This window comes from Anastrepha ludens, chromosome 5 (genome assembly GCF_028408465.1).
Source record: "Anastrepha ludens isolate Willacy chromosome 5, idAnaLude1.1, whole genome shotgun sequence".
Taxonomy (NCBI): Eukaryota; Metazoa; Arthropoda; class Insecta; order Diptera; family Tephritidae; genus Anastrepha; species Anastrepha ludens.
In genome coordinates, this window is record NC_071501.1 from 104,905,046 (window position 1) to 104,922,769 (window position 17,724).

At 36.3% G+C, this 17,724-nt stretch overlaps 2 protein-coding genes across 12 annotated transcripts in view; both read left to right on the forward strand.

The window, feature by feature from the left end:
• Positions 1 to 7,186, forward strand: part of LOC128865240 (ATP-binding cassette sub-family G member 1) — a 91,030-nt gene extending 83,844 nt beyond the window's left edge. For all 10 annotated transcript variants that reach the window (XM_054105365.1, XM_054105368.1, XM_054105369.1 and 7 more), the window contains exons 11-12: positions 1,473 to 1,681; positions 3,911 to 7,186. In XM_054105365.1, coding sequence (XP_053961340.1) covers positions 1,473 to 1,681; positions 3,911 to 4,046 — 345 coding nt within the window. In that variant the 3' untranslated portion in view covers positions 4,047 to 7,186. The remainder of the gene's footprint in view (positions 1 to 1,472; positions 1,682 to 3,910) is intronic.
• Positions 7,187 to 10,545: 3,359 nt separating this feature from the next.
• LOC128863783 (hepatocyte growth factor-regulated tyrosine kinase substrate) lies at positions 10,546 to 14,347 on the forward strand. Of its 2 annotated transcripts, none has more exons than XM_054103123.1 (9): positions 10,546 to 10,686; positions 10,893 to 10,977; positions 11,065 to 11,329; positions 11,601 to 11,837; positions 11,903 to 12,031; positions 12,106 to 12,216; positions 12,324 to 12,542; positions 12,711 to 13,536; positions 13,658 to 14,347. In XM_054103123.1, the coding sequence occupies exons 1-9, from the start codon at positions 10,656 to 10,658 to the stop codon at positions 14,020 to 14,022; spliced, it is 2,268 nt and encodes a 755-aa protein (XP_053959098.1). In that variant the 5' UTR covers positions 10,546 to 10,655; the 3' UTR covers positions 14,023 to 14,347. The 2 variants fall into 2 exon arrangements, with proteins under 2 accessions (XP_053959098.1, XP_053959100.1); XM_054103125.1 differs by having other exon boundaries at positions 11,903 to 12,025.
• The last annotated feature ends 3,377 nt before the right edge of the window (positions 14,348 to 17,724 follow it).

The following is a 17,724-nucleotide window of genomic DNA, read 5'->3' on the forward strand; positions in this document are numbered from 1 at the left end:
TGCTGTTACGTCTCAGTAGATGGGTTTAAATTGCCAAAAACCCATTTTTTCTGAACTGACATATTTTCAACTCAGCGTGTTTTGTTAACAAGATAAAATTTTCAAGTTGGAAGACGCTTACATGATGGCCGATGCCTTCGCACTGAGGTATGATTACCAACTTTTTCTTCTTTTTCTTTATTATAGGATTAAATCCTGTTCGTCAACAATTTTTGTACAAGAGATACAATTTGTTTGGATTATGTTGTATTAAAAAAAATATATTTGTTATTGACAGAGATGAATGTCAAAAAGCCATTCCAGCGTTTGCGAGGGCGCCCGGTTGGCCTCGAAGTCATCGGCTCTCCCGTTATTACGTATTTAGCCAATCTAATTTCGGGCAAGTGTAGCACGTGATGTTCCCATTCCCTTCTTCGTATTCGGCTCCACCTAACAATGTGTTGCGTATACCTCTAATCTCTCTGTTCCGCATAAGAACTCTACGAGTACGTCTTGTGATTGGTCGCAATGTCGCCATCCCAACATTCTTCACTGCTTGTTGTGCTGCAGTTGTATCTGCTCGGGTTTCAACAGCATAGATGAGAACTGGTCGATCGCATGTTTCATAAATTCGGAATTGCCTTTTGAACTTAGATGCTTATTTCGCCATATTAGATTGCGTAAGCATCCAGAGATTCATGCAGCTTTATTCATGTGGTTGTTTACTCCAGCTGTTAATTGTTACGATAATTGATTACCAACTTACTGTAGAAAGAAATTAAAAATATTAGCTTAGGCAATCCTTGATTTTTAGCAGAATAATGTGACATGCCATACAATCCATCAACCAATTAGACCAACATGTTCCCCCTACACAATTTTTCGGGATTATTCGATGTTGTCCTACAAATTGTGGGACTTACAGTTGTATGCCCTTCCGAACGACTGATGATTTTTATGAGAAGTTTTTTTAATGGCTGAAACATACTCAGAGGTTTGCCATTGACTGTTTACCTATCATTTGATGTTTCATGTCAACAGTGTTCATTGGCTGCGGAGTCCCAGGAATACTTTTATATTTTTAATAGAATCATAATATACAAACAAATTTTTCTTAATATATTTTTAACTTCTATTTGGACCACCCTTTATAAATAATATGTCATTAAGCGCAAAAAATGTAACGGGCTGTGGCTAGTAGTAGTCTTAAAACATTGTTTGAAGAGGATTTATTTGCATTCAGCTATTTCTGGTTCTAATAAAATTCCATGAGATAAGAGTTCTGATAATGTTGATTTTCTTTACACAATTCATTACATCACCTCATTCGTTTGAGAAGTTTATTACAAGTACGTATATTTATTTTTTATTCGCTTTTGTGTATTTGTTTTATTGATGGAAAGCTTTATATATTAAATTAATGTTAAATTACATATTTGGCACCACCTTGTAACTACCGTTATGACTTTGTGACACAAAATTTTTCTTTACAGAATGGCACATTTTTTGGCGCTGTATTGAGCAGCTTCATGTTGATATTTTCCGGATTTCTCATACTACTCACGCACATGTCCCGCTTTATGCGTATGCTTTCGTATTTTTCGCCGATTCGTTATGCCCTGGAGGGTATGGTATTGGCGATATATTCGAATAACAGAGGGAATATTGTGTGCCCAATAGATGTCATGTATTGCCATTTCAAGTGAGTAAATATTTTGTTCCTACATACCTACATTTGAATTTAAGAAAGCACTAATTTTTGTGAAACCAATAACGAAGGCTGGCATAGTTAAAGAAATTGAACAACTATCCCAAAAGTTACCACTACACATTGACTTTTCAAATCAAATAATAAAAAAAAAGAGTATTGAATTGTACTGTAATTGTAATTAGAGTAATAAACAAGTAAAATAGGAAAAACAGAGAGACGGATGGAAATTTAGTCTTAACATATAAAAAGTGGGCGAAGTTTTTATCATGCGTCAAGGCAAGTTTTGTTAAGTCATTATCGAGATATCAGAATTTATCCGAAGTGGGCGCCGAACAGCTATTAGAAAAAAACTTTTTTTATCGTTTGGTTTTTCACGCACAAACCCATTTGGCTACGGTGATTTCTTGCTGTCGGTTTTATAGCCAATGACTGATTGGACGACCAGTTGATTCGGGCACTTGAGCATGCATCATCGTACCGTAATTAAGCACTATATACCTGTAGTGGAGGGTCTTCATAATATCGGGTGTTTTTTAAGTGCTTGAAAACTTAAAATGATAACACAAAACAGACATATTGCTGGAATGAATTTTTTTATTATAATCTGGTAGACAATTTCGGCAGGCAATCACCAACGCTGTGAGATATCAAATAGATTAACGAAACCAATGTAAGACAAGTCTTGTCGAGGCATAGGGCCTCCCAAGAGGAGGGAACAAGGAAAAAAGACATTTTCATGGCATTTATTTTTTGAATATATATCCGGCTTATTAACGCCATGGCCATTTGGCTACAATTCTTGCACGAACTGTATTTTATAGGGACGTAAACCAAGATCCTTACGGAAAATTTTCCACCTAGTCGAAGGACAAAGATCAACAAGTTGAGAAGCTGTCATTTTTTGATTATTGACAATAGAAACTACGCCATTAATAAAAATGGAACGATACACGCTTAAACAACGCACTTAAATTATTAAAATTATAATCACTATAAAAATGGTGAAAATTTGGCAGAGACGGTTCGTAAAACTCGAACATTTTTGAGTCATCGTAAAGCACCTTGTCGGACCACAATACAGAAATTGGTGAAAAAATTCGAGCTGTTGGGTCAAGTTAGTGATGTGAAGTATAAAACCCGTGCACGTCGCTCAAGAACAGCCGAAAATATTGCTGTTGTAGCCGAAAGTGTTGAAGAAAACCCAGGTTTGTCCATTCCTCGTCGTTCTTTGGAATTAGGCATTCGTCAAACGTCATTACACCGTATATTGCATAAATATTTGGGTCTTAAGGCTTATAAAGTCCAGTTAACACAAGAACTCAAGCCGGCTGATCATCACCAACGTCTTGTTTTTGCTGATTGGGTCGTTGAAATGCATGAAAATGATCCGGAATTCCATCGAAAAATCATCTTGAGTGATGAGACCCATTTCCAACTCGGTGGCTTCGTCAACAAGCAAAATTGTCGTATCTGGGGCTCAGAAAATCTAAGAGTTTTTCTTGAAAAGCCTCTCTATCCTCAACGTGTGACTATTTGGTGCGCTTTATGATCCGGCGGAATGGAGGAACCTAAAATTTTGAGCCGACTCCGAACGGCAGATATTTTTTTATGAGGAACTTTTTTATGGCACAAATACACCCGGAGGCTTGCCATTGCTTGCCGATGGGCGACGGCTATTATATTAGAAAAAACATTTTCTTCATTTTGTGTTTCACGGAGACTCGAACCTAAGTACTCCGATTTCCGAATGGTAGTCATGCGCCAACCCATTCGGTTACGGCGGTCAAACATTACTGAACAAAAATATCAACACGGTTTTCCATTCTCAGCTGTCAGTCAAACCATAGTTATCGATATATATAGTTCTTATGCAGCTAAAAAACACCCGATACTTTTGTTTGGTTTGCAATGAAAAACTGGTAAATTCTCTGTAATTGTATAGCTTTCGTTGGATTACGCGAGTAATGAGTTTTTAGAATTCTTACATTCCATTTTTATCCCTACATTCCACATTTCTTATCTTTATTTTTACGACCTACTTAAATCTGATGCAATTCAGTCGTCACATTAAAATTAGTAGCTTTGAAAAGAAAGATCGGCAAGAGTCCAGCTTCGATTGTTGTAAAAAAATATATATTTAAATATTATAATATATACATATGCATATATATACATATACTAGTATTAATCAATTTCATCATTTGATTTCTTTTTTCACAGAAACGCCAACACAGTGCTACGCAGTTTCGGCATGGAGAACGGAAATTTCGGAATGAATATATTGGCTATGATTTTGCAGTTGTCGGTTTTTAAAGGATTAGCTTACATTATGCTTAAGCGTAAGGTTCGAACGTAAACTTTGTTTTTATGTATTGTATATGCTGTGGAATTATAAAAGAAAAAATTACATGTTTAAGAGCATACATATGTACATAAATATATCAATTTATTTTATGGAACATATATAGATACGTTATCGGGGTCTTATGTAAGGTTTAAAATTAGTAAAGTTAATTAAGTAATATTTAAGAAGTCAAAATAACGTCAATATATGTAAAAAATATTGTCGAACTAGCCAAAAATTAGTTAAAACTTGAAACGATATTCTAAAAAATGGTGCCTGTGGGAAATATACAACTCATATTCCAAGCCAATCAGATAAACTTACGCACATATGCAATACAAACAACATGCATTATTAACTATTTAGTAGCTAAAACTGCATCAAAAGCTTTTAAACTCATATTGTTATAAATATTTACAAATGCACTAAATACTTAAATAATATGAACGACACAAAACATATATGTGATAATATTATAGTTCTTAAATTTACGTCAAAGTTAAGTTAAATAAATTTTTACAAATATACTTACATATATTTATAACATTTACCCAACGTACCAACGTAAATATTGAATAAGAATAAAGAGAGAGAAAAATTATCGTGCTTAACACAAGCATACAAGCGCACGGGTTTCTATCTGAACAGCGAAAGGTTATTTAGATTGGTTCTAGTTTACGTGATATTTATTAAATTAATTTTTTTTCTCTCCATTTTAATATTTTCCACAATTAAATGCTATTTTGTTCAATAAAAGGATGTGAATCCCAAAAGCAGTGCTGTTGAGCAAATTCGTTGCTTGTTCTATCGCTCTTCATAATTTTCTCGCTCTCAAATCATTGGTGTAGTTTTTCGATTTTCACCAAAATATCGCACTCGTTGGTTGATCGGCAAACAAAATTTTAAAGGAAAAAGCGGACGGAAAAGTAGGAAATATTATACACTTTGAGTGGCATTCAAAGGCAAACTAATGAAAAATATTATACTTTGTTTTTAAAATAGCTGCCAAGATGAAAATGTGTCCCGTCATGAACTTCTGTTCAATAAATAATCGTACATTTTGCAAAACCACAGCTGGGCCTTTTAGTTAAAGTTAGTTTTCTATTTTCAATTATAAAGCGATGCATTTCGTGTAGCGTTTTTTTTATCAAAAAAGTTCTGTGCGTGAGGCAAATAATTTGTTATCAAGTTTTGGTGTTCATGTAGCCAAAAAACTTGCAAAGTAGGGGAAAGTGAGAGAGCAAAATGACATTTCATTTTGAGGGGAAGTCACAAGTTTTTACTGGATCGATTTTTACTTGTACGAATTTGCAAATGAGAAAAGGAACTGATCCTAAGTAAAAATTAACACGAATTAAAATTTGCGAATAGGACCAAAGTTTTAATTTTCAAAAATATGGTGACTCAAATGGAGAGTTTAAGTAAATAGATATTAAAGCAGACACAATTTATAAAGTTTATTTGAAGTCATATATAATATTAAATAAGAATCGGCCAATGATATGGAGGTGCGTGCTGTCTAGCCACGGCCTCAAGCCTCCAATGCTGCAGTTTCCGAAATACAAATGAAAAGCATTGAAAGTATCTTTTTGCGATTTATGCTTGTTCTTCTTGCAATATATTTATATATGTACATACATACATAGACGGAACCAAGGAATATATGAAGACAGCTGTGATGACGATAACACTAAAATTGTTAATGAAATGTTCTTCATCTGACAGCGGTAATGAAATGGAACAAATTATTGTGGGCAAAAGTAAAATCATGCCATGCTAAGCTCGTTATTTTGCATCGCATCTGCTTTATTACTATTTTTTAATTTAATACGAGGTAGCTCAACTGATCAACAATTTAATCAATTGTTCGTACGACTTGCAAATTGTTAGTGGTTTTACATTCATGTACTTTTTTTTTGAAATTTTTCTCTTTGACAGCGGATTCTCGTAAATTAATTTACTTGCAAGTTACTGGATAATTTTTACATGAACAGCCCTAATAATAGTCTGTGTCAAAAAAACTTCTGGCAAAAAAAACCTGTCGGTCGCCTACATTTAACTTTTTTTAGTTTACGTGGGTCGTTTATTTTTTAATAGCAGTTCTGAAAACATTCCTTCATTGATTTTTGCGTAGCCAAATTAGAAAATAACTTGATTAAGTACTTAAAAGTCGATCCTTTGTGGTTGAGTGCTTTGATAGAATTATTAATAAGATTAAGTTCTATGTGCAGAGATTGGTGGAAATGTTCTGCAGGTTCATAGATCTGAGTCGAAATTTAAATAAAAGAACGTGCGCTTCTTCGACTCAGATTTATGAACCTGCCGAACATTTCCACCAATCTCTGCACACAGAACTTAATCTTATTAATAATTCTATCAAAGCACTCAACCACAAAGGATCGACTTTTAAGTACTTAATCAAGTTATTTAAATAAGTTTAAATAAAGAACGTGCGCTTCTTCGACTCAGATCTATGAACCTGCAGAACATTTCCACCAATCTCTGCACACATAACTTAATCTTATTAATAATTCTATCAAAGCACTCAATAAAGAAAAGAACGTCATTTACATTTTTGTTTCGAGTCCATTTCAAGTCTTTTTCACTTAGTAAAATTAAGTGTTTTTTTTTCATTTTATTTTTGCACCATTGCTCATATACAGGGTTGGTTTGAACTCCGATTATACGTCAGGAGGACTTTTATATGAACGCAATACGTCAAAATGTGAAAGTTCGAAAGAAACTTGTAAACTAGAACCAATGATGAGAAATTAACTTTCAGCGTATCAAATTACGGCATTCCCAAATACTTAGATATAAAAGTTGCCCGTGCTTTGAAGACTTGTGTCGTTTGTGTGATAAGACGTTCGTGCCTATATACTTACTGCATGCGTCTACTTCTACATACACACATATTTATATACCATATGTATGTATGTGTTTATGAATACATGTAGTAGATATACATAGTTCTAAATTATATGAATGCATTAAGGATTTTTTCTTGAACAGAAGTGGAAAAATGTGTTGCCTTATTTAAAGAAAGTGAGTAGTTATAGTTAAATGAGTGTGAAAATATTGTTTAATTAAATTTTTTATCTGCACTGAAATGTTAAATAAAATTAGAAGAGTTAAAAAAAATTGCAACTTAATGTGTTTGTGTTTTATTTTATCTCAGAAAATGATTTCAATAATCATGTTGGTGAGTACGTAAGCAAAGCCAGAATTAAGGAGCTGATAAAGAAGCCGAGACTAAAATTTCCTGTCCTGTGTAAATCAAGCTGGTTTCGGTCAGAAACCAGAACAATCAGGTACGTATCTTATGGGTTCCAGTGCTCAAATGAATTACTGGGAACGAAATGACAGATAAATTAGACAGGGCAGGGTTGACTTCCATATGCATATTTTGTGGCCTAGGAAAGGGTAACTTCCCCCTTCCTTCAGGCAGTAGAGGAAAGACAAAAAAGATCATACTGGGACAATCTTCCGAGTTTATCGCAGTCAAAATCAATGACAGATGGCTTTGAATTAAACCGATTTACAGATTGAATGGAATTAAATAAGAATAATTTTAGAATCATCACAGGAATTCTAGCAGGGCATTGTAGATTGATTTGATTGAAGATAGCTCTTATTACATAATTTAGGAATATTTTCCAATGAATTTGTAGTTTATTTAGGGAAGAAGATGAAGACGCTAACATTGGTGTTCAGCACTGATTGCAAAGCTGGACAAACACCTGGGTAAACATATTTTACTAGAGGAGGAAATAGAACTCAAAAATATAAGACAAGTACTAAAATAGATTGAGGAAGTTGGACTCAGAGAAATACTCTGAATCCATGAATGGGCACACTAGGTCTTTCAAGTGCCTTCGCAATGCTAAATCTCCTTATATTAATAATAAAATGGTTCTTTTTTAGAACTTATCGCGGACTGAGTTTTAGCTCATTTTCGATTCCCGAAAAATTATGTAGAATATGCAATATAAAATTTTAAATCAAGTTTTTCTTATGAGAATAGAAGATTTTTGATCATTTTATAAAGGAGAAATTTTGTTGTTGTTGCTGTTGTAGCAACATCACAATCACGGGAATGTTGCTGGAGTGACAGTCACTGGCCAGATAAACATTCGAGTCGCTCCGGTAACATAGAACCGACTGCCGTGGAATTTGTGACCGAAACATCTTTTGATAATGTGAAATCTTTTGTATCCAGTGGAGATTCTCCCAGTCCACAGAAGCTAATTTTGCCCTATTCACTAAAAACCTATATAACTACAGCAATGGATCAAGATGCCCTAATTGGTGCCATTTATACGGACTTCTGTTCTGTCCTTGCTTATTTATTTATTACTTACCTTCAAGATGCACGCCACAAATAGGAGGAGGAGCCTGGCCAAATACCCAAAGAGAGTGTACACGACGATTATTATTATTAAATTTATACATTGCAAATTAATTTATAAAATATATTTTGGGGGCTCGGTTACTGGACCATTTTGCCTCGAAAGCGTGTTCATGTCTCATGCAGCAGATTGTGTTTTTTGAAGGGGTCGCTTAGTACCTTCATCGTACCTTCCTTGCTGCAGTCTGAATTATAGTTAGATTGCTGCTGTAGCTCGAGATGGGACAGTCCTTTAGAATGTGTTCTATGCTAAGAAGTGAATTACACCACCTGCATTCTCGTTGGGTTACACGGCTGTAATAGACGCGCCAATTATATAATCCACAACATACCCCTTTGGTAAATTTTCACCTATTCTCTAAGGGGAGTTATTTTATCCAAAAAATACCAAATTAAAGATTTGGGTTTAATCTTAGATTATGAATTAATATGTAGACTTTGTTACTTGCAAAGCCTCTTCACTTTTGGGGCTTATTAAAAGAAATTTAGAAAAATTAAAATACGTGTTAACTCTTAATCACTTTATGTTGCTTTGATCCGTCCCATCCTTGAGTAAGGAGCAATTGTTGGGTATACCTAATACAGTACCCACTCTCGCGGGATATAAATAATTCATAATGCACTGGTCCAATGGTACAATGGCTGTTTATAGTATTTGTGTACAATATTCTGTCGAGAAGCAAAGACTGCAATGAAATTGAGGATCACTTCAAAGGGAATTCAACTTTAAAATTTCGTCATCGTTAGTCCTTTTCAGCTACTTTTGGTGCATGTAATCAACGCTTTCGTTTTGAAAACTCAGACTAAGCACGAATAGAGCTTGAGTACATTAATCCCTTTATCATACATGTATCTGAGGGTAAGCAAAATATATTTTAAATGTATTGGGGTCGGGTTTGGTATAAGGTAACATGGGCAATTTTAGGCAAATTATAATGAAACTTGGTGGAGATGTAGGGAGTGGCTCAAGAACCACCTTTATAACTCCTAGTTATTCCGGAAATGATAGTTTTGTAATTATTTGTCTTCAAAGTGCCCTCAGGAACTTAACAAATATAATATATTTTTTTCTAAACTTCACTTAAATTCCCTAAATATACACTCACACGCGTACTTTTACCTAAATTTTATATTCGTATTCCAAATATTTCAATGAAAATTAAATGCAATTCCATTTACCAATATTATCACTTTCCAATTTTAAACAAGAATAACGATTCATTGGAATTGACAACAGTAAAGGATTGCCGGATGCCTGCAAATGAAAATAAAAATATGAACACACTTGAAATATTTCAGTTCAGTGTTGATGATGGGGATGGAGTTTTGTGTATCCTTACAGAGAACGTAAATTCATATTCATATTTATGAATTTACGTTCTCTGCCCCTACTACACAAACACATATGACGTTTTAATTTTTGGCTTAATGTTTTTAACGTACAAAGGAGTTCTACGGAAAACTACTCTCGACGACGTAGCCGGAGTAGGACTGATGAGGGTTATTTTTTTAAGCCCGCCCGAATGCCACTCACGCCGAACGAAATTCTACCCAAAACTGCTGTCGACAGCTTAGCCGGAGTTGGACTGCTGAGGGTTGTTTTTTGAAGCGCGTCCGAAGACCACTCACGCGAAAAGAAGTTCCATGCAAAAAGTCTACAAATTTACAAAAACCCTTCTAGTCGACGCTCCTGTAAAATTCAGGTTTATATGTTTATATTTTTGAAAATGTTTCTCAATTCTAAACTAAAGCAAAAAATACTGCGATTTACAAACAACTTCGTTCGTATTTGAGGTGTTTGGCAACACCGACTTTAATAATAAATTATTTAAAAACTATAAGCCTCCAGAGGGTGTGGTTTTCAGTTTTAAGATGAGGATACACCTCTTTATCTCCCCTTTAAAACCTTTTCGTTTTAAGCGTTTTACATTATACTAAAAATTTCCCTTTTATTATGCTAATACCTAAATCTGCGATAAATTGATGTTTTATCATTCTTGCACATACGGTTTTCTAGTTTTAAAATTTGTTAATTTTACATGCATGGCAACTACGCAAAATGCATTACTCATATCAATCTATTACAATTTACCAAATGTCATTTTAACATCGTCAACAAACGTCAAGTCAAAGAAAACTACAAGCAATTTTCACTGAAACAAAAGCAGAAATAATTTTTTTATTGAAGAAGTATAAATTTAGCACAAATAATTATGTTTAAGTCAAGCTTTGAAAAAAATCTTGGTAAGTTAATTATTAATAGAAAAATGTGGAGTGAAAGGTGTCGCAAATGACTCATCCAACGCAGTGCAAGATAAGAAAGACAAAACTGCAGTCGGGTGGGTCAGCGAACTACATTTTCACTGCTGCGAATGCGATATAATTTGCACCTTATTTATATGTAGTTGTAGTTATAGCTGTTTTACTAACTGTCCAATTATGAATTACAGAAAATGCTACCAGTCATTTGCGACTGGAGCCCGACTGGCCTTCAATTTTACTTATTTGTGATGAAATTAACCAAAAAGATGTCATGTAAGTGCAAAATCTATAATGCACCTCCTGCAATTATCATATATTTAAATGCGCATTAATTAATTTTCTTTTCACTGTCTATTTTAGGGCTAAAACTGCCTTTGCTGCGATTAAGAAAAAAATGAATTCACCCAATCCACATTCTGCTTGCTACGCTTTATTGGTATTGGAGAGTGTTGTAAAGAATTGCGGAGCACCGGTTCATGACGAAGTGTTTACCAAGGAGAATTGTGAAATGTTTAGTAATTTCTTGGAGCAGACACCGCATGAGAATGTGCGTCAAAAAATGTTGGAACTGGTGCAGACATGGGCATATGCTTTTCGTTCGTCTGAGAAATATCAGGCAATAAAGGTTAGTGTTGATATGAGCGAATGTAAAGGTTAAAAAGAAAGAACGTTGTTCACTATGCGAATGAAGCGAGTAGCGTTGAAAATATTGATAGAAACTTAATTCAATTAGTGAGCTGCGAACAAACACGGTCGAGCGGGTTTTTTGTTTGGATGAAAAATTAAATAAATTTATATAAAAATGAGTTCCGAATCGGAGTTAAGCTTAGATGAAGAAGTTAATTTTAAATGTAACTACGCGAATACTTAGTAATAGTCCTAAATTCTCTTTCTAGGATACCATGACCATATTAAAAGCTAAGGGGCACACCTTCCCAGAACTAAAGGAAGCAGACGCCATGTTCACTGCAGATACGGCACCAATTTGGGCGGATGGTAAAGTGTGCCACCGTTGTCGCGTTGAGTTTACGTTTACCAATCGGAAACATCACTGCCGCAATTGTGGACAAGTGTTCTGTGGGCAGTGCTCGGCCAAGCAGTGTCCGCTGCCTAAATTTGGCATTGAAAAAGATGTATGTAATGGCAGTTTATATATACATTTTATTATTATCAACTAAAACTGCGGCTTTTTTAATAGGTACGTATTTGTGATGGCTGCTATACCTTGCTGCAACGACCAAATTCAAAACCAGCACTGCGCGCCGCTGAAAGTGACTTGCCTGCGGAATATCTTAATAGTTCACTATCGCAGCAAGTGCAGGTGAGTGTGAGTGTGCCATGAACTTCAAAAAACAGATTTCTTATAAGAACCAGAAATTAGTAATTGAACTTCGCTTATAGACACCACCGCGCAAAAGCGAGCAAGAACTAAAAGAAGAAGAAGAGCTGCAGCTAGCTCTAGCGCTGAGTCAATCAGAGGCCGAGGAAAAGAAGAAGCAACAACAACAACATGTAAGTCAAACTTTATCTTATCGAGCAATTGAAACAAAAAACAAAGGGGTTTTGTCACAATCGATGCACTTACGCGCATATTTTTGTATTTTTTCCGTTCATTTCAGTCATTGTCTGCTTATCGTTTGCAACAACGTTCGCCTAGTCCAGAGGCACCGCCAGCACCGAAGGAATATCAGCAAGAGGAAACAAATCCAGATTTGGCAAAATACTTGAATCGCTCTTACTGGGAGCAACGCAAAGTGAACGAATCTCCATTGGCAAGTCCATCGGCACCAAGTCCAATGCCAACACCACAACCACAGCAGGCACCAACTCAGCCAAAGGTGATTGTTAGTCATTATTGAGCTGGATCTGTAATGCATTTCTGAGTGAATTTTAAAGCAATTGCCTGAAAGTTTCAACGACACTCACTTGGAAGTGAATTACCGAATCTACCTGTATATGTACAACAAAAAAAATATTTCTAAATCGTAATATTTACTTTTCTTCAGTTAGCTGACGAGGTACAAATTGACGAATTTGCGGCAAATATGCGCGCCCAGGTGGACATATTTGTTAATCGCATGAAATCGAACTCCAGTCGCGGTCGGAGTATTTCAAACGATTCTTCGGTGCAAACACTCTTCATGAACTTAACTTCGCTACATTCGCAACAACTTTCCTACATCAAAGAGATGGATGACAAACGAATGTGGTATGAACAATTGCAGGATAAATTGGCGCAAATCAAAGATTCGCGTGCTGCACTGGATGTGCTGCGCCAGGAACATGTAGAGAAGCTGCGACGCCTTGCCGAAGAGCAAGAGCGCCAGCGACAAATTCAGATGGCACAGAAATTGGAGATAATGCGAAAGAAGAAGCAGGAATATTTGCAATATCAACGTCAGCTTGCACTGCAACGCATACAGGAACAGGAACGCGAAATGCAATTGCGTCAAGAGCAGCAGAAAGCTCAATATCTCATGGGTCAGACCGCTTTCCCATTTATGCCACCCGGTGCTGTGGCTGGCCCACAAAGTTCACCTTCGCATCAAATGAATAATGTTTACAATCCTTACGCCTTTAATCCTAATTCACCGGGACCAATGAGTGCAGGCGGTGGCGCTCAATTTAATGCACCTGGCGGCATGATTAATGCGCCAGGAGCACCTCCTTTGGGACCAAGTTCCATGCAGCCAGGGATGTATGCGCCCGGAAGCGTGTTGCCAAATCAGCCAAATCAACATCCAGGGATGATGTTGCAGCAGGGGCCGCTGCCACCGCAGGGTATGATGCCAGGTGGACCGCAAATGAGTGACGGCATGTCGGCTATGCAAGGTAAGTGGCAGCATTGTTCATAAGAAATTCACATTTCTCTTAGCTTTTTCTGAAATAATAAAAATATTTGGTTATTTCACCGCTTGGAAGAGTTTTTAATTATAATTAATTTACATTTTAGCTCAACAACCACCGAATCCGGCTTTAGGATCATTAGCACCACAACCACAACAACAACAACAACAACATATGCAACAACAACAGCATCCTTCGCAGTTGGCTCACGTTATGCTACAACAGCAAAATGTCTTGCAAAATCATCCACCCATACAGACAGGCGTTCAAATGCCACCACAAACTGCACATCAATTACCGCCACAACAACAACAACCAACACAGCAGCAGCAACAGCAACAGCAACAACAACAAATACAGTTACAAGCAGTTGCCGCTGCACCGGCACCACCACAATCGGAGCCGGAGCCGGCGGCACCGCCAGCCGCACCCGAAGAACCAGCTACAGCGGAGCTAATAAGCTTTGATTAGTTTTATTAAAAGAAAAAGCAGGACATTAAAACAAATTTAATATTATAAATGTTATATATACTCGTATGCGAAATGAATCATTCCTTGAGCGAAAATCTAGAAAATAACACGAAATATGTAAACTGTATTGCTATTTAATAAGATTTTATTATTTTATGTATGCAAACAAGAGCACGGGTATTAAAAGTGTATATTAACAAAAATTATATTTATAACCAAGCGACTAAATATGAATACTAATCAAATGATCGGTGAAGTTTCTGGTTAGGATCATTTCATCGCAGGCTGATACTGATCGTTTTTGTTATTGGTTTTTTATTTTAATTTTCATTTAAACATATTTAAATTTTCCTCTTTTACTCAATTTATGGAAAACTCTAAAATAAATACATCGGACTGTTCAAATAAAAAACAACCAAAAATTGTTAGTTCAAATTTGTTGAAGTTCCACAAATTTTCGATAAAAAAATATCGTTTAGCCCTAAACAAAGGATTCTGGCGTTTATGCCGCTAGCATGGAATGCAACTTTAGTCAAATTCAATTAATTCTGTGTGTATACAAAAATAAACATAAAGGATAATTTTAGAAATGTAGGAATATAAATTGAAATAAAAAATATACGCAATTGAGAATTTATTTAATTATATATATTAGGGCGGGTCGATTCAAAAATCGCTTATTGCTCTGTGACAATCGTATTCTAGGGATCACAATAAGAAACTTCGCCGAAGGAGCCATACCTCTAAAACGAATTCTGATGTCCCCCAATTTGGGTTGAACTTTTGGGTAGGGGCAAATTTTGAAAAATCCCACTTTGACCCATTTAGAGTGCTCCAATCGAGTCCAAATGTATGACCGACCCCCACTAACTTTGGACGGCCGATCCACCCATGCCAGTGGCACACCCCCTGGAACTCCCCTGGGGGGTTCCCCATACAATCATTTCAAAATATCACCATTTTTGGCCTTTACATGAAACCCAAATTGGGGGACATCAGAATTCGTTTTAGAGGTATGGTTCCTTCGGCAAAGTTTCTTATTTTGATCCCTAGAATATGATTTTCGCAGAGCAATGGGCCTTTTTTTTGCCTCCCCACAAATCGACCCGGCCTAATATATATAAATGGCGCTTGTACCCTTTATTGGGTGTTTGCCGGGCTCTTCCTTCTATTTGTGAAACGCGTCTTTTTGTTGTTTGTTGTTGCCTTCCAAGGAACAACCACTATTAAATACAATTTTTTTTCTAAGCCTAGTTACAAAATACCTATACTGCGCCTGTCTGGTTTGTCTGGTTGCTTGGAACTAGTAATACGCAGTGGACAAAGCTCCAGACATGCCAAAACACTACAATCGGGACAGCCACGAGATATCTTCTGATGCCTCCCCTACAACACTTACATAATGTGGAACAAATACTCAAATGCTCAGCAAATTCTACTCGGGTGCTACCGTAGGCTTCACCCATGTAGACACCTGCTATAACCTGAGCCGTCTCCCATGCACGTCAGGAGGCATCGCTTCAATTATTCCGACGAGGTGCAAGACAAAACGAACCGACAGCTACTGGACCGGACAGTGTCTAGACATACGCTTAATGTTATTTGGAGACATTTACCACCTTCCTAAATTCCCGACCACTGAATGCCGTAATCGGAGTCCAAACACCACCAATTGCTGATGACGTGCTTCAGCTACTCCGAGAGACCCGCGTAATTATTTGGCATAATTACGTTCTGGATACTGTAGCAGACTATACTCCTATATACCCAGAATTGACCCCAACACATGTTCAGCACGTAAAAGAACTCCGTACGATACTAACCACCTTTTCACATGTCCTATCAAACCCACTCATCTAACCCCCCTCTCCCTCTGGACCCAACGTGAGGAAACAGCAAGTTTCCTGGGCCTACCGTTACATGAGCTAGACGAAGACGACCGGTAACTACATTGCACTGACAGGGTTTAGCAAGCTGTTATAACAAATAAAACCTCTTTTTTCTATAATTTGGAGTTTCATGCACGGAAATTCGCACCTGTGCAAATTGGTATTGGCATTTTGTCAACCAAAGGATGTTTAAATTGGTGAACGACATTTATGTGATAAGTCGCCCGACCATATTTGGAGCCGATGAATTTGGCACAGGACTGCCGTGACTTGTGCTTTAATAAAGAATTTGTACCTTTTTAGTTTGTACCCTCTCAGGATGGACTTTGACTGGTTATTCCCATAGTGTGACGGGTTTTCTCTGCTTTCCTGAGCTTTTTCTCATTAGTTGTCTTATTCCACCACCAAAATGGGCTCGAGTTCTATTGATTCAATTGTTGCCTCTCTGGACAATTAATTAGCTTCTTTTCCGTTAATGACTTCACAGAATCTGAATCAGATTGCGGGCCACTATTGAGTTAATTATTTCTATATAAGCCAGGACTATTCGGGATTTTACCTCTGCCTTGTGTACAACTTGACGATTTCCCCTTTTTTAACTTAAGGGGTTAGGGGTAGTCAGAGGCCCGAAATAATGATGATTTTCAATAATTGTTGCTATATTTTTCAAAAATAAAAACATAGCTTTAATACATCATGTTTCGACTTGACTTTAGCAAAATTTCAAAAAAAAAAATTCATAATAGTAAAATTTATCGCTGTTTGTGTGAAGTCCGTTTCTCCAGAAGTCCCTTGCGGTGATCATCACAAGTCCTTGGAGATTCGTCTAAAATAAATCAAGAGAATTTTTTTCATTAATAGATAATCTTGTGCCTGATCAGGAAATATTTTTTATATTTTCGAGAAAAAAACCGACAATTAATTGTTTAATTGTTCGAAATTTTTGAAAAAAAAAAAATCCTTCGATCAGGATTATATTTTTATGTTCTTCAAAAGCAATATACATTTTATTGAAATCTACCAAGCGGTTTTTAAGTTACAGTGATCACCAGTTCAAAAAACATAGTTTTGAGAAAAACGCATTTAAAGTTCGAGCTATTGATTTATGTAGAGTTATACGAATTATTTAATTACTTCCACTGTCTCATCTATTCCTGGGCCATTTAATAGTTCTTCAGCCGTCATAGCAGCTTCCAAAATATCGATTTGCTATTGCCTACGTAGCAGTCAACAACAGTGAACAACGTTTGTTTTCAACAAGACGGCCCTACGTGCCACACAAGCAATGAAACCATTGATGTTTTATGGGAAGAATTTCCGGACCGTGTTATCTCTCGAAGAGGGGATCACAATTGGCTACCGAGATCTTGTGATTTAACACCTTGTGACTTTTTTCTTTGGGGCCACGTGAAAGAGAAGGTCTACGTCAACAGCCCAGGGTCGATTCAAGCCTCAAAGATGCAATTCGTGAGGCTATCGACGACATAGAGCAGCCACTTTTCAATTCGGTTATGGAAAATTTCATGAAAAGGATATTGTCCTGTAAGCGTGGTCGTGGTGGTCTTTTGCCTGATGTTATTTTCCACTATTAACGGCATACCTTCCTCTTTATAATGAAATATGGATCATTTTTATTAAAAAATAGCGTTTTTCTTTGAATATCATAATAACACCTTTTATTGGAAAACCGTCTATTTGTCGGATTCATTTCAAATTTTCACACAATTTTTTTTAAGATATATTACTTAAAAAAATGCAAAAAAAAATCCAATTTATTGAAAATTCTGACTACCCCAAACACAACCTTGAATAG

Coding starts and splice junctions, on each gene's coding strand:
- LOC128863783 (XM_054103123.1), top strand. CDS start 10,656: ATGTTTAAGTCAAGCTTTGAAAAAAATCTTG. Junction 10,687..10,892: donor AAGCTTTGAAAAAAATCTTG/GTAAGTTAATTA, acceptor TATGAATTACAG/AAAATGCTACCAGTCATTTG. Junction 11,838..11,902: donor AATTTGGCATTGAAAAAGAT/GTATGTAATGGC, acceptor CTTTTTTAATAG/GTACGTATTTGTGATGGCTG.